The sequence below is a fragment of the Mastomys coucha genome, unplaced genomic scaffold (genome assembly GCF_008632895.1).
Source record: "Mastomys coucha isolate ucsf_1 unplaced genomic scaffold, UCSF_Mcou_1 pScaffold21, whole genome shotgun sequence".
Classification (NCBI taxonomy): Eukaryota; Metazoa; Chordata; class Mammalia; order Rodentia; family Muridae; genus Mastomys; species Mastomys coucha.
Window position 1 is genome coordinate 45,750,464 of NW_022196904.1, and position 17,074 is coordinate 45,767,537.

At 37.8% G+C, this 17,074-nt stretch overlaps 1 protein-coding gene across 2 annotated transcripts in view; it reads left to right on the forward strand.

Moving 5' to 3' along the window:
* The window catches only part of Luzp2 (leucine zipper protein 2), a 392,186-nt gene extending 387,988 nt beyond the window's left edge, over window positions 1–4,198 (forward strand). For both annotated transcript variants that reach the window (XM_031386806.1, XM_031386808.1), the window contains exon 12: window positions 542–4,198. In XM_031386806.1, the coding sequence (XP_031242666.1) occupies window positions 542–646 (105 nt within the window). In that variant the 3' untranslated portion in view covers window positions 647–4,198. The remainder of the gene's footprint in view (window positions 1–541) is intronic.
* The last annotated feature ends 12,876 nt before the right edge of the window (window positions 4,199–17,074 follow it).

Here is a 17,074-nt window from a genome sequence, read left to right on the forward strand (position 1 = left end):
AAGATAGAGAACAGGGCCCTTCCTCCCCCTCTACACTGCCAACTAAGAAAGTAAAGGAAATTAAATAGAGAATTAAAAGCATGTCCATAGAGAATTAAAGGCATGTCCATAATTTTTATGAGGTGAGAGAGATTAAAGATGACTGGGAAAGTGGAGTAGGTGTAAAAAGTAGTCACGCTCCACAAAAATAAACACCAAGTTCACCTGCAAAGGTTAATTCTGATTTCACATATATAATATTTGATAAATGATATAATATATGATAGCAATGTTCAGGAAGTTTTTTAGAGTTCAATGAACTTATGTCTGATGATTTGACCTAGGTTTTCTCTTGGTAGCTTTTGATGAATTGTACCAGTTGTAAACACAGTAATTACATTTGGTAAAATTCTGAATATTTGCTTAGTTTGTGACTTCTTGCTGTCTAGATGGTATTTATTTACATTTATAGACCCCTTGCTGTCCTGCTACAATTTTGTATTTTTACCTTAAATGTGCTTACTTTTATTCTTCTGATTGTCTCTTCTCTATTTTTTGGCAGAAATTACAAATGCCGCTTTGTTCTGGGTGTGAGGAGAAAAAAGGCCCAGAAATACCATCAGCCAGTTTTGATGGGACTCCAGCTAGAGAAGAAAAGCTACTGTAAACAGGAGGCCTGGGATCCACAGCTTCCCTGCCACCAACATGTTTCTAGAGTACAGGCTTGATGGGAACACCATGTTTCTAAAGCATGCAACTTTTACAAAACTTTATGTAACTTTATAATGTGGACTACACAATTTCCAAAAGATTCCAGGCTGATTATGAACCTTAGCAATAATCTAATGAAACAGATTTCTTCACTCATATGTATCTGTCTTCTCTAAAATTACCCACTATAAATTGATCTGTTTTCAGCTAAAATAAAACTGCAACATTTTGTGTGGATATCTGAGATCTAGTTAGTACCATCAACTGGAAGTTGGTCAACTATGAACCCTGGGATTTTTAAATTGCAAACATATGAAGGTTTCGTCCACAGTGACGATCTGGTGTCATTTCTTCCAAAGTTGGAATTTGCAGACCAGAATACATTATTTTAGATATTTATTGCTTGGCTCTTTGTATTGACTTAATAACCATTTGATATAAATTATGCCCAGTAAATTCTGTTAATAATAAGTTAGTTACCAGAATGTATTAGTTAGATTTACTATGATGTATACACAGGTTTATCATTTTTAGAATGATAGCTATCTTTCATAGCATCTTTTAAGTTTTAAAACATTCTTTGTGCATATTCACTGATATTGTTTCAAGATGTGAATCAAGCTGTCTGAAGTGTCAGTTTTATTATTTCTGATGTTAGATGATAAAATGTAAAGTGGGAAAATTTCTAAAATATTAACACCCAAGATGTCCATAGATATTTTAGAATGGGCATTTGATTAAGGCAAAATGACATGGAATAACTTTTTAGAAGCAATGATGTTTTAGCATTGAGGAAGATAGGATTTTATATGAGAATATCACTGATCAAAAGAGCCAGATTGTGGCATAATTATAACTTAATTTCTAATTGAGAAAGATGGACTTAAAATAATAATACATTCAAACACCACTTGGCAGATAAAAATTGACCAGTGGATGAAGTCAGGGAGCCCACAGTCACTGAATACATACACTTCTGTTGGTTAAACATACTTTAAAAGTACAAGAAAAAAATGATAAAAACCACTGGCTGTATAGAATTAATCTGCCAAGCCCTGATTCACACCTTTAGAGAACATATGCCAGAATAATAATAAATAAATAAATAAATAAAGGAAATCAGTAGGACTTAATTTCTAGAATCCAATGCTGTGTATGGGGTATACTCAAAAAAGTTTATTGAGCTCTAGAATTGGATAAACCTGATGGCAAAGAAAAGAACACCACCATGCATTAATTCTACATGCAGAGTAGATTTGTGGGTTTTATCAGCGTTTTCACTCTTAAAAGAAAAGATGAAGCTGGAAACATCCCGGATGTCCTTCAGTCGAAGGATGGATACAGAAAATGTGGTTCTTTTCTACAATGGAATATTTCTCAGTTATTGAAAACTAACATTCCTCAACTCCAGTTCAAGGGGATCTGATGGCCCCTTGTAACCTCTATGGGCACTGGGAGCTCACTTAGTGCACAGAAATACATGTGGAAAGAAATACATGTGTACATTTTAATAAATCTATGGTCACATTAAAAAAAGGAGAGATAAAGAATTCATAGATTTGTTTTTCAATGAACTGACCAAGATAAAATATAAGATCAGGAGATAAAATCTGTACTCACCAAATCTCCAGTTTCATTTCACTCTACCCCCAGTTTCATATAATATTAAATTCTCTTGATAGAATAATACATCTATACTTTTCTATTTCTTTTTCTTTTGAAGCAAAATCTTTTTTGAAGCAAAAAAATGTGTCAAGTTAGGCTCAAAATTAATACAAAGTGGAGTATGACCTTGAACTATATATCCTCCGCCTCTATTTCCCAAGGGCTGAGGGTTTCAGGCACTCACCATCACTACAGTACTGAAAACTACCAGTTCAGTTTTAATTTAAGATTGCCTTTCCACTCTTGTCTAGAGCATTGATTTCCTGCCTCATCCCTGTGGATCCCACAGGATGTTAGTCACTTGTTCTTCGCATGGCTGGTTGTAAATATCTGTGACTCTGTGTAGGAATGACTGGATAAAGAGTTCCTAGTTCAAGCAACCTTGCTTTCCAGTTTTGTGTTTTGTCTTTGCTTTGAAGTCCTGTTCTAGACTGTAATAATGTAATCAGTTGGCTTTTCTCAACTTTCAGAATGACAAAATGGGTTTTAATGAATAGGGTAAAATTTCCTTCTAAAATGTATGCATTCTTGTGTATCTACAGGTTTTCTCTAGGTTATGTGTCATAATATTTAATCCTACATTTGAAAGAGACACTGTAAAATCAGGAGGTTTTATTCTAACCACTTTTAAGGAACATTACAAAAGTTCATTTAGTAGTTTGATAGGGTTACTTTTAACATGATTTGAGGTTTTTCTTTAATTAATGTGTTTGGTCTCTCTTAGCCTTTGCCTTCCTTTGAGATTGGAATTGAAATATTTAAACTATTTTCCTTACCTGTGTTCTACTCTTCTTAACGATGAGCTCTACACTAGACATCTTTTGAAGAATTAATATTAAGACACTGACCATTCTCACCTGGAAAGAATATTGTCCAATATATTTACAATACATGGTGTGATTCTACTTATATACTTGCAGTGTTAAGTAAAGAAATACAACTTGGAGTTTACACACTGCCCATCGAATGCTGTTGAGGACTTCCCCATGTTTTTTAATGAAATTACATATTTAATATCTCCTTCCACAACAGAGACAAACTTCTCTATTTTATAATATTATAATATAATAACAACTCAATTTAAAGTGTGAATCAAAGACAATGTATTCATTTGTAAATAGAAAACTTTTGAACTCTGCCTTTTCTTTTATGTACATAAACTATGTCAATAAATTAGTGCCTCAGACCTGTGAGCCCTAATGAGCACTGGCTGTGTCTATCCATTAGGTTATGCCCAGAAGAAGATGGTTCAAGCATTCATCTGGATAAAAAATTCTTCAAACATCTAAATGTGGAAAATACAGTGGCTGACTTTGGTTTTGTCCTTAAGCAGCTAATTAGTATAGCACTGATGTTTTACTCAACAATTTTGTTTCATACAAACACACCGAATTACCAGCTCAATAGAGTTGAGGTATGGAGGGGGTTGTTTTTATTTCTTTTGTTTTTGTAGTTTTTGTTTGTTTTGGTGTTTGTGGAGCAGACATTTGCTGTTTTAGGTGGACAAGTTATATAGCTGGAGTGAAATTAAATTTGTGAATTTGCTATAAGTGAATCCTTTATTTTTATAGCCCAGGTATTATAATTATCACTAACTGCAGCACAAGAAGTGGAAATAATAATTGAGTGGAATAGGGTGAGTCAAGAACATGATGGGTTTTTTTTGTTTTTGTTTTTTTGTTTGTTTGTTTTATTTTGTTTTTACATAGGGGACTACACTGGCAAATGTTCTACATCTCCAAGCTATGTATTCATCTGGATTATGTCATACGATGGTCAAGTATTAAAAACTAAAAGGTACTGAAATTGGACTATTTTCTTCAATAAAATAATTTGTTACAAAGATCATAATGTAGTTTACCTTATGAAAATGTAATGGAACAGCAAAAACTGCCCACCTTTATATAACAGAATCCAAGGACTACTTTGAAATCTCATATTGAAAGCTTCTTTATTTGGCAATTCAAATATAGTTAGAGTATTTAAGAAGTATAATTCATGATGGTAGGACTTACATTTCTTACATTATTATTATTTTATTGTTCTTTACATTTAATTAACAATTAGTATATATGCTAAGGGAGAACAATTTGGTACTTGCTGCAGTCATCAAATGAAGCAGGGTTATTACAAGCTCCATAGATAATATTGTTATTTTTTGTAGGAATTAACTAAAGCCTGAGGTAGTGGGAATGATCAACAGAAAGAGTGATTGGCACTTGAAACCCAACCAGACACACTCTTTTACTAAGAGAGAGAGAAAAAAAGACTTTTTGTGTGTTTGGTTTTCTTTTTTCTTTAGCCTGCTACTTCCTGCCTTTCTCTCCAGAAGGAGAATTTGTGGCCTGTATTTGTAGCTTTAGTCAGGGTGGCCACAGTATAACTTGCAGATCAATGTGGAAAGCATATGATGATTCACCATTTAGTAGTAGAGATACTCTTCTGAGTGATCTCAGAGTAATCTTCTGAGATATGCACTGTCCTAGTTTTATGTCAAGTGGCATAAGCTAGAACCACTGGAGAGGAAGAAGCCTCAAGTGAGAAAATGCTTCCATAATATTAATCTGTAGGCAAGGCTGTAGGGCATTTCCTTAATCAGTGATTGATGGTGAAGGGCTCAGTCCATTATGGATGGTGCCATGCCTGGGCTGGCAGTCCTAGGTTCTATAAGAAAGCAGGCTGAACAAGCAATGTGAACAATCCAGTAAGCAGCATCTTTCCATAGCATCAGTGGACTGTTCTGTATGAACTTATTCTTGGGATATATGAAGGCAGGAGCATGAGGAATCGGGTTGGAGGAGATAGATGAAGAAAAGTGCAGGGGGGGGCACTGAAATTGGGGGAAACTTAGGGGATAGCGTGGAAACAATGTAGTGGAAACTTCCTGAAACCTTTAAGAGTGACCCTAGTGAGGACTCTTTGTAGTGGAGGATACAGAGTCTAAACTGACCATCTTTTGTAGCCAGGCAAGGCTTCTAGTAGTGGGACTGGGTTGGATCCATTTGAGGTGTTGATTGAGGGGATCTGGTGGAGATTCCTAAACAACCCAGGCTGATGCTAGGACAGTGGCTCACTCTTCAAAACCTTGCAATGTGTCCCATTGCAAAGGACAACATCCACATGTTCATTGTCTGTAGAGAATTCAAGCTGGTGCCTGCATGGAGCTTTCACCCCTACATTCTATTCTCTTTGACATACATGAAAGTACTCTTAAGGGGAGAAGGGGGAGAGAGAGGGAGAGAGAGAGAGAGAGGCACAAAGACAGAGAGACACAGAGAGAGAGGCACAGAGACAGAGAGACAGGGATAGAGAGAGACACACAGAGAGACATAGAGAGAGATATCTGGACACCAACCTACTCAAAAAACCATTTACCTACAATCTATACTGCCTGCAAGATGTGCTGGAGCATTAGTGGGACAAAACTTGTGGGAGTGGCCAACCAATGTGTGGTTTAACTTGAAGTCCAAAACACAAGAGGGAGTCCATGACCTACACTGTTTGTATGTCATGGAACCAGAAACTGGATAACGTAGTAATCTAGGATAATACCTAGCAACTGGAAAAATGAAAAATGAAAGAAATAAGGAAAGAAAGAGAGAAAGAAAGAAAGAGAGAAAGGAAGAGAGAGAGAAAGAAAGAGAGAGAGAGAGAGAGAGAGAGAAGAAAGGAGATTATTTATAATGATATTCTGCCTTGTCCAGATTCCTGCAGCATCAGATGAAAGCCAATGCAAAGACCCACCACCAGACATTATGTAGAAAAAGAATCTAAATTGTAGGTCTCCTTTGAATTCCTCTGCTCAGAAATCAGATAGCCTCATGTGAGTCAGAGGGAATGGAAGAAAACTGAATCAACTAAGCAGGGCTCTAAGGATGCCCAGTGACTGAAACAGCAAAGAGCCTGTATGGATCTGCACCAGATCCTATGCATATATGTTATATCTGCTAGCATGATGTTTTTGTGAGACTCCTAACAATGGGAGCAGGTGCATCTCTGACTCTTTTGTGTGCTCTCAGACTCTCATTCCTATTGGGTTACCTTATGCAGCCTCAATAGAAGGACTTTGGCCTTGTTTGATCATATCTTGTTTAGTCCTGTCTGGCTGTTGTCTCTTTGAGGTCTGCTCTTTTCTGAAGAGGAAATGGACAGGAAGTGAATGTAAGTGAGAGGGAAGGTGATGGGTATGGGCTGGGAGGAATGGAAGGAGGGGTAATTGTGGTTGGGATAGATTGTGTGAGAGAAAAATCTTTTTTTCAATTAAAAAAAAAAACATGTTGAGAACAAGACTGGTTTGTGAAGTTTCAGAGGTAAGCCAAGAGTCTACCAGGCCATTTATGTGAAGAAACTGTGGTATCTGCTCAGCTTAAGCTAACCAGTTGTGATTAACAAGAGACCAGTAATACTGAAGTAAAACCTTTGCTTTACTGAGACAATTGATGCTGTCTAGCTGGAGCTGAGAACTTAGCAGTGACTAAGAAGAGACCAACATCATAGAGGTAAAATCTTCTGAGAAGTGTGTCCTCAGAATTAGCAGACAGAAGCTGTATTCCAAAGGCTGCCAAGGTTGTGTCTTGCATTGGCAGCTGAACTCAGCAATAAAAGAGTACTGGTTTTGATGGCTTTAAGGGGTCTTGGAGAGCAGCTGAGGCTTGACACTAGGAAAGGCCAATGGTGATGGTATAGCATAGTAGCTGAAGGCCTCATTTAAGAAAGATGTCCTTGTTGGACATCAGTGGGAGGAGCAGCCCTTGGGCCTGAGGGGATTTGATACCCCAGTGTAGGGGAATGCCAGGGCTGGAAGTGGGTGCATGGGGAAACACCCTCATAGTCAGGGGAAGGGGAAATGGGATGAGGGTTTCCGGAGAGGAGACCTGGAAATGGGTCCATAAGATTGGGCTGTAGACAAGCCTGTCAGCATTTTCTGAATTAGTAATTGATGAGGGAGGACCCAATCCATTGTGTGAAGGGCCACTTTTGGGCAGGTGGTCCTGGGTTCTATAAAAAAATAGTGGGCTGAATAATCCATGGAGAGCAAGCCAGAAACAGCACTCCTCCATGATCTTTGAACCATCTCCTGTCTCCAGGTTCCTTCCTTGTTTGAGTCCCTGTCCTGACATCCTTCAGTGATGAGAAATGATGTGGAAAAATAAGTCAAATCAACCCTTTCTTCCACAAGTTTTTTTGGTCATGGAATTTTATCACAGCAATAGAAACCCTAACTAAAACACATCATTAGACATTCTCATGTCTAAATGAATAGAGTATATGTGGAAACAACACACACACACATTGACATGGATGAACCACAGTGTATATGTGAAGTTCAGAGGACAACATTCAGGAATCTTTACTCTTCTTCCACCAAGAGGACTTCGGGATCAAACTCACTTTTTGATTGAGGGGCACATTTACTGTGCGAATCATTGCTCTGCCCCCCAGTTACATATATGTTTAGTAAACAAAGGCTAAATCAAGAGTGTTTGGGCAATTAGAGAATCATATGACCTCTGAGGCTCACTGTCTGCTCCATAACTCAGCCACTCACACTTTCATTTGTTAAATATTCTTTGTAATTGGAAGTGTGTTTTCTTTGTAATTAGAAATGTACTGTGACTCCAATCATTAAAAATTTGAAAGTAATTCTTATGCAGACAAGTACACTGAATGTATAACTGCACTATTTACAATTTCTTATTTGTATGTTCTCTGAAATCTTTGCAAAAGACAGTGCAGATACTGATAGTCAATTTTTGAAAAAAATACTTGAATTATGTTTCCAAGATTACTTATTATTCTTTAGGAGAGATAGGATAGGAACCCATAAAGAAATACCCGTGTGCTTAAGTTCTCATGCCACAAGCCCTTCTAGAGAAAACCAGGTCTCTACCATCATGGATCCTATAGTGTAAGAAAAAAGCAACCACTAGTGAGCAAACCATATAGGTAGGTGAGTGGCTGCTTCAATACACAACTTAAATTTCTCTTCAGAGTCTATCACACAGTCCAAGATATCATGATGATGCTGGGTTATGTGAAAGCTAAGAACATTATATTTTATTTTGTAAGTATTAGAAATGTGTGAAATATATTAGTGTCACATACTAACATTATTTAAAATTGAGCACTTAAATCTAATCAACACATAGTTGGGAATCAGTACTGTGTGGAAATGTGAAAATCAAGTAAAAGAATCTTTGCTTTGCTCCCTATTTGATATGTATAAGGTATAGAAGACACTTAGATACACATTTCTTCCATACAAATGTACTTTTCAGGCTTCATGTCCTTTTCCTCTTCCATCTTCTCTTCCTCCTTCAACCCCTCCTGCCCCTTTCCTTAAATTTCCTACTATATTCTCCCTCTCCTCCTCTCTCTCTCCCAATCTCTCTCTGTCTCTCTGTCTCTATCTGTCTCTGCCTCTCTCTCTCTCTGTATCCCTCTCCCTCCCCCTCTCTCTATCTCATTCACTCCTCTCCTCATTGCTTTTTCTCTCCCACTCTTACTCTCCTGACCTGTATTTAATTGATATATTTATCAATTATTATTATAATTGATATTATAAGTTTTCTCAGATGTAGTTACTGTATCTGCCCCAGTCTACCAGATACTTGTGGCTGAGTTTCTTTCTCTTCTCTAATGCCCCTTGGCTCCCAAATCACCTGATCCCTTTCCCAGTAGGATTTTCTTCCTTGCCATATACAGGCACTAGATTCTTGGGGATGACTTAAAATGCAGCTTATTCCTTTCCAGAAAATTAAAAGGTATTTGAATTCTCTGGAAGAAGCAAGAAACTCATGCCAAAGAGTTCTACACAGATGCTCAGCAGCTAGAGCTAGCTGGAGTTTGGAAGATGCATTACAAGAAAGAAGGATTCTTGTCAAATTATTGTACTTATAATGTCATAGCAAATTATTTTGCAACCCTTAATTTGACTCTTTATACTTATTCATTCTTCACCCTTAAAACCAAAATTATTTGGATTAGAGATCTTTACCAGCAGCCCATCACATGTCACTTGAGGCTTTAAATTACAATACCCACTTGGTACAGAACACAAATATTGGAATTCTTTGTTTCCCACATGAGTAAAATATCCTGCTGACTGTTTCTTTACAGAAAATACTAGGAGTGATTTATCCCAGGTTATTTTGACACTAGGAAAGATGAAGAGTAGAATGAGGACCAGAGAATAAAGAATGTGTTTTAAGTACAAAGTGGTAATCCATGAATCCTGATGGAGTGGTATAGCCTTAATAAATAAATGAATATTACACACACACACACATTGTATATATACATATATATGTATATATATATATATATATACATATATATATTAGTCTAAATAAATATTTACTGGATATTCTCCACAGTTATTTGTTACAGATAAACCTGTACAGATAAATTATTCAATATTAAAAGTCTCACAAGGTATGGGGCAAGTGGTAATTGTTCTCTGGTCCTCAATCTGAAACAAGTAGTTCTAGTATCCTCTAGAGCTGTGGCATGTTTTTCTTTCCCTGTTGATAATTCTGTTTACATGTTCTTTGGCACTTTAACAGAGGGATTCCAGCAGCACTGGAGACCACTGTGCCTAGGGAGTGAAATTCCCATAGTTTGGATGGAACCTACTATGCTAATGCAGGCTGTGCAAATGCTATGACAGAGCAGAATCTCAACTCAGGCATTTGGTACATAGCAACCACTCAGTTCTGGGAACACAGACTTGGCACACTTACTGCTGAATCCAGGCAGGTGTGTTTAGAGCTAGACCTAGACTCCACAGGGATATTCATGGATGTTAACTGAATAGAGAGAAGCAGGGTCTTCTTTCAAAATGGTCCTATGAAACCTTGGAACAAGTATACAGATTGCACTGACTGTGTAACTAAATCATTGTATAACAGAACTGAGCTGATTACTATGCATCATGTCCTCTGGGACTGAAGGGGAGTCAAGGGGTTCTGAGAGATTAAGAATGTTATCACAAGGTCCAGGAAGGAGCTACTTAATTTCCCTCCAATGGCGATAGCATATGATAGGAATTTGCTCTGACATTTCCAGGTATCCACTACTCTAGAATCAATACATTTATGAAAATCGGCCTCTGCCTAAGGAAATGTTTTGTCAAGGTTCTGCCTTCCTTTGATTTTTTAAGTCAAAAGATACATTGTCACATCATCTGTTTTTCAGGTTTTATTTGGAATTGGGATAAACACAAGCAGTCTGTGCCAGTGACTGGCAGAACAAGGTCAGAAGCCCAGATGCAGCAGCCTGGGTTGTCTCTTTGTTAAGGCCTAGAGCTTCTTCGAATTGTTTCCTAGACATCCTGGGGATAGTCCTATTTGCTGTCTCAGTTGTGCATTGGAGTCCATGAACTCGCACCTCAACAGTAAGCAGGTGGAATAGCAGTGTTACTATATGTCATTTTTATTGCCTACTTTGCTTAAAATGAGTGCAATTCATGCATCTGCTGATTCTCTTCTGAGAATGGCCCAGTTTGCTCAGGCTGCAAGTAGGTTTGATATTGTGGTAGTGAAAGATGTTTAACAGAAATGCTGAGCAGCTGGATTGAGCCCTGTTTCCACTTGCCTTAGCATATTCTGTTTCTAGGGCAGGTTTTGCATAAGACAATTTATAGAATACACTCATCTCAGTGGGGTTTGGAGACTGTTCACTGCGTAGGTTACAGTTTCTTTTGCTTCTAAATAACCAATATTAATTATTATTATAGCCTGAAAAACTCTATGTTTATGTAGATACCAGAAATTTGTGATCGGGTTTTAGCTTTCTTTCCTATTTTGAGATAGAAATGTTCATTGAAACTATGAGATTAGTTTGGCAATGAATTAATAATAATATAAAATATTTTCATATTCTTTGATATGAATGATTTTCTAGATCCCTTTACATATATACTCTTTTTAATTAATTATTTAATTAATCACATCCCAATTGTTCCTCCCCTTCCCTGTCCCACCTTGCAGAGTGTCTCCCCCATCCTCCTCTCCTTCTCTTCTGAGAGGGGAGCCCCATCCATGGTACCCCCCCCCACCCTGGTACATCAAGTCTCTGCAGGATTATTAGTCACATTCAGTCCAACTGAGGTCAGAAAAGGCAGCGCTCTGCCACTTATGTGCCTGATCATTGGTTGGTGGCTCAGTCTCTGGGAGCTCCAAGGGATACAGGTTAGTTAACATAACACTATTGGTCTTCCTATGGGATTGCCATCTACTTGAGAGCCTTCTATCTTTCCCCTAACTCTTCCATAGGGACACACGACCCCTACCCAATGTTTGTCTATGAGTATCTATATTTATCTCAGTCAGCTGCTGGGTAGAGCCTCAAAGAGTGCTGCTGTGCTAGGTTCCTGTCTGCAAGCACAGAATAGTATCATTAATAGTGTGAGGGATTGGTTTCTTTCCATGGGATGGGTCTCAAAATGGATCAGTCACTGGTTGGCCATTCTTTCAGTCTTTGCTCCATCTTTGTCCCTTCATTTCTTTTAGACAGAAGCAATTTTAGGTCAAAAGTTTTGTAGGTGGGTTGGTGTCCCACTATGGATCCTGTCTGTCTACTGAAGGTGGTATATTCAGTTTCTGTATCCCCACTATTGGGATTTTGCCTAAAATCACCTAAAATCACTGGCATTGACTCCTGGGAGACTTCCTCATTCAGGGTCTCTGGGGATTACTAAAGATTCCTCCCCATACCCGACACCCGACAGCTCCATATTTCCATTCATTCTCCTGGTTCTCTGGGCCTCTTTCCTGTCTCTCCCTATGCCTGATGCTATCCCCATCTCATTCCTCTCAATTTCCCCTCTCCCAACCAACTCTCTCCATCCCTCTGCCTGCCATGACTATTTTGTTCGCCTTTCTAAGTGGGAATCAAGCATACTCACTTGAGCCTTCCTTCTTGTTTCAATTATTTGGGTCTGTGGGGTATATTGTGGGTGACCTGGCCTGCAGGTCACGTTATTCGGGGGTAACGAAGAGGGTCACAATCTGTGAATAAAGAATGGGCGAGAGAGACGACAGGACTCAAGGAAGCATTGCTTGTCAAGAGCCGTTTACTTGGTTGAGGAGAGCATATTTAAAGCAAAAAATCTTGGAGGGAGGGGGAGAGGAAAGAGGGAGAAGGAAGTTTACAAGGGGAGGGGGAGAGGAAGGAGGGAAATGGAAGGTTACAAAATCTTCTGGGGTTGAGCTCCGGGGTGACAGGTGGAGAGGGGGTGGATTTCCGTGAATGTTCTTTTTCTCAGGGCCAAGCTGGATCCTTGTGATTGTCAGGCAGGATGTTAATCTCAGGGTTCTCAATTAGTTGGGGCAGGATGCTTCTCTCAGCAATGCAGGGCCAGCTGGGGCAGGTTCAGCCAGGTGTCATTTTGTCCCCAACATGTGGGTATTCTGAACTATTTTGGCTAATATCCACTTATCAATGAGTACATACCATGCATGTCCTTTTGGGTCTGGGTTACTTCATTCAGAATATTTTCTAGTTCCACCCATTTGCCTGCAAAATTCATAATGTACTTGTTTTTAATAGCTGAATAGTAAATGTACCATAATTTCTCCATCCATTCTTTGGTTGAAGGGCATCTGGGTTGCTTCCAGTTTCTAACTACTATGAATAAAACTTCTATGACCATAGATGAGCTTGTGATAGAGTGGGGTGTTTAAGGATGTTTCCCACTTTCTCTTGCATTAGATTTGGTGTGTCTGGTTTTATATTGAGGTCTTTGAACCATTTGGACTTGAATTATGTGTGAGGTGATAAATATGGATCTATTTACATTCTTCTACATGCAGACACCCAGTTAGACCAGCACCATTTGTTGACAATGGTTTCTTTTTTCCATTATATGGCTTTGGCTTCTTTGTCAATAAACAAGTGTTTGCAGGTATGTAGGCTTATTTCTAGGTTTCTATTTGATTCCGTCGACCCCTCTGTCTGTTTCTATACGAGTACCATGCTGTTTTTAGTATTACTGCTTTGTAGTACAGCTTGGGATCAGGGATGGTAATACCTCCAGAGGTTCTTTTATTGTTCAGGATCGTTTCATCTATTCTGGGTTTTGTGTTTTTTCATATGAAGTTGAGACTTGTTCTTTCAAGATCTATGAAGAATTGTGTTGGAATTTTGATGGTGATTGCATTGAATCTGTAGATTGCTCTTAGTAAGATGGCCATTTTTACAATGTTAAGCCTACCAGTCCATGAGCCTGGGAGACCTTTCCATCTTCTGATATCTTTCTCAATTTCTTTCTTCAGGGATATGAAGTTCTTGTCATACAGTTCTTTCACTTGCTTGGTTAAAGTTATACCAAAATATTTTATGTTATCTGTGGCTATTGTGAAAGGTCCTGTTTCTCTAACTTCTTTCTCAGCCTCGTTATCACCTGTGTAGAGGAGGGCTACTAATTTCTTTAAGTTAATTTTATATCCAGCTACATTGCTGAAGGTGTTTATCAGCTATATGAGTGATCTGGTAGAATTTGGGGGGCCACTTATGTATAATACCATATCATCTTCAAATAACAATACTTGGACTTCTTTCTTCCCAGTTTCTAAATGCTTGATCTTGTCTACTTATTTATCTTTTTGCTCTAGCCAGCACTTCAAATACTATATTGAAAAATTATGGAGAGAGTAGACAGCCTTGTCTAGTCCCTTATTTTGGTGGAAATGCTTTAAGTTTTAATTTGAGATTGGCTATTGGCTTGTTGTATATTGCCTTTATGGTGTTTAAATATACCCCTGTATCCCTGCTCTCTCCAAGACTTTTATCACGAAGGGATGCCGAATTCTGTCAAATGCTTTTTCAACATCTAATGAAATAATCCAGTGTTTTTTTTTTTCAGTTTGTTTATATGGTGGATTATGTTGATGGATTTTTATATATTGAACCACTCCTGCATACCTGGGAAGAAGCTTATTTGATCACAGTGGATTGTGTTTTGATGTGTTCTTGGATTTGGTTTGCAAGTATTTTATTTAATACTTTTGCATCAATGTTCATAAGGGAAATTGGTCTGAAATTTCTTTCTTTGTTGCTCCTTTATGTGATTTAGTTATCAGGATGACTGTGGCCTTATAGAATGAGTTTTACAGTGTTCCTTATGTTTCTATTTTGTGGAATAGTTTGAGGGGTATTGACATTCACTCTTCTTTGTATATCTGGTAGAATTTGCATTAAAGCCATCTGGCCCTGGGCAATTTTTGGTTGGTAGATTTTTAGTGACTGCTTCAATTTCCTTAGAGGTTATATGATGATTTAAATGTTTAGCCTGATCTTGATTTAGCTTTGGAAATTGGTATCTGTCTGGAGAATCATCCATTTCCTTTAGATTTTCTAATTTTATGGAATACAAACTTTTGAAGTAAGACCTAATGGCTCTTTAAATTTTCTCAATATCCATTGATATATCTCCCTTTTCATTTCTGATTTTGTTAATTTAGGTCTGGTCTCTCTATCTTTTATTTAATTCAGCTAAGGATTTGTCAATCTTGTTTATTTTCTCTAAGAACTAGTTCTTAGTTTAGTTGATTCTTTGTATTCTTCCCTTTGTTTCTAATTGGTTGAAGATGCTTTCTTTGTCTTTGATCTGGAAATCTTTTTTCTTCTTTTATTCCTATTATTCTTAGGTTTGGGCATTCCATAGTGTTCCAGATTTCCTGGATATTCTGTATAATGAATTTTTAGATTTTGTATTTTTTTTGACTGATGTATTGGCTTTTTCTAACTTATCTTCTACACCTGTGGTTCTCTCTTCCAGTTCCTATATTATGTTGGTAATGTTTACATCTGTAGTTCCTGTTATCTTTCCAAGGTTTTCCATCTCCAGGACTGCCTCAGTTTGGTGGTTTTTTTTTTTTTATTGCTTTCACTTCCCTTTTCAACAGTTTTATTCATATCTTTTACCTGTTTGATTGTATTTTCCTGTATTTCCTTATATTTATTTGCTTCTTCTTTTAATGCCTGTACCTGTTTGAATGTATTTTTTTGTATTTCCTTAAGGGATTTATTCATGTCCTCTTTAAAGGCTTCAATCTTCTTTATAAGATTGGATTTAAGATCCTCTTTTCATGTTTCTGTTTCATTAGGATGTGTTACACCATGATAGCTGGGCTCTGGAGGTACCAAATTGTCCTAGGTTTTGTTGATTGTGTTCTTACACTGTCCTTTACGCATCTGGCCTTTCCTGGTATTGGCTGGATAATCCTGATGGCAGAAGGACTTCTCAGGACAGTGGATTAAGCCATGGGCCAGACAATGGAGATCAGGGTACTCTAGTCTGTTGGCTGTACCTCAAGCAGACCCCACTCTGCAGGCTCCATTCCAGTTGGACCCTATTCTGTAAGTTGTGTCCCATTCAGACCCAGCTTGGGTTGCAGGATGATGCAACTAGGATGGGTGGTCCAGCATGGTTTCAAGCTGGTAGCTTTGGGGTCCCTAAAGTAAAGTTTTCAACAGGAAGGCAAGATCTTCTTGAGGTCCTGCCAGGCTCCTCCAGACAAGGTAACATGCCAGAGCTAGAGACTAGGGCTCCAGAGATTGGACATGCCATTTACCTCTGCTACTTTTGTATATTCTTAATAGATAAATAAAACTATGACTAGGGAATCTAAACTTCTATCTGTAATAAATTTAATAATATCTATCACTGGTTAAAAGTCAAAGAAGCAAAAAATAGCTATTAAAATATAAATGTTATATTATATTGTACTTTCTCATATTACTTCATTATAAAAAAACAAGGAAAATACATATATTTGTGTTTCTTTTTTTATGTTTTAGGTGTGAAGTAGTTTCAGCATTAGTTTGAGGAAATCTTTAAAGGATTAATCAGATACTAATCTAAACCATTCTTTATTTGAGGTCTTATGCTGGGAATGAGTCTATATAGATTCATCACTGTTTGAAATTTTGTTTATATTCACATGAGAAAAGTGGCATCCACTTTCCTTTATAGTCTGTCTTATCCCCTACATTCAAGCTTCAGAGACTTGTGGACATCTATGTATCTTCCACTTTCTGTGATGCCTTTCATTAAAGAAAAGTGTATGAATAGACTTCTGGTGGCATGAAATTTTAACCAAGAGAGTAATGAGGTTCTCTCCCTGGGACTGAAAAACCCTAGAAGTATTTGAAATTCATACAATGGATTTTTTTTCTTTAAATCAAAGTTTTCATACTTTGAACTTCTCTGGTAGTCCTTGGTTGCCTTTTCTGTCACCTGGTCTCCTGCTGTCATTTGCCACAGTGTCCAAACTGATTCTTTAAAAAGAACCCCTTAAACATGTGTGCTGTACCACTATGATCTTTTCTTTAAAACCATCTAGCAACTTCCAGATTAGTAAAATTACCATCACAGCTAGAAGCCCTGCTGGCTCAGGTCTTCTGACTTCTTTCTCCAATGTTCCTACACGCTTCTCACTCCCGAGTCTTTCCTGGGTTGCCAACATTGGTCTGCATTTGCTGAGAAGTTCCTATTTCAGTTTCTTGGCACTTCTCTTCCTCTAACAGGGATGTTTTTCTAGGATACTTATGTAGCTGTGTTTTCTATTGTCTTTAGAACGGTGCCACAATACTGCCCTATGCTTCCAGCACTCTCTTTTCTTAGCTTATCTTCTGGTCATAAATGACATCCTTAACCCATAACTTATCACAGTCATAAGTGCAAATGGCATCCCACAATTAGCTTTTAGTGTGA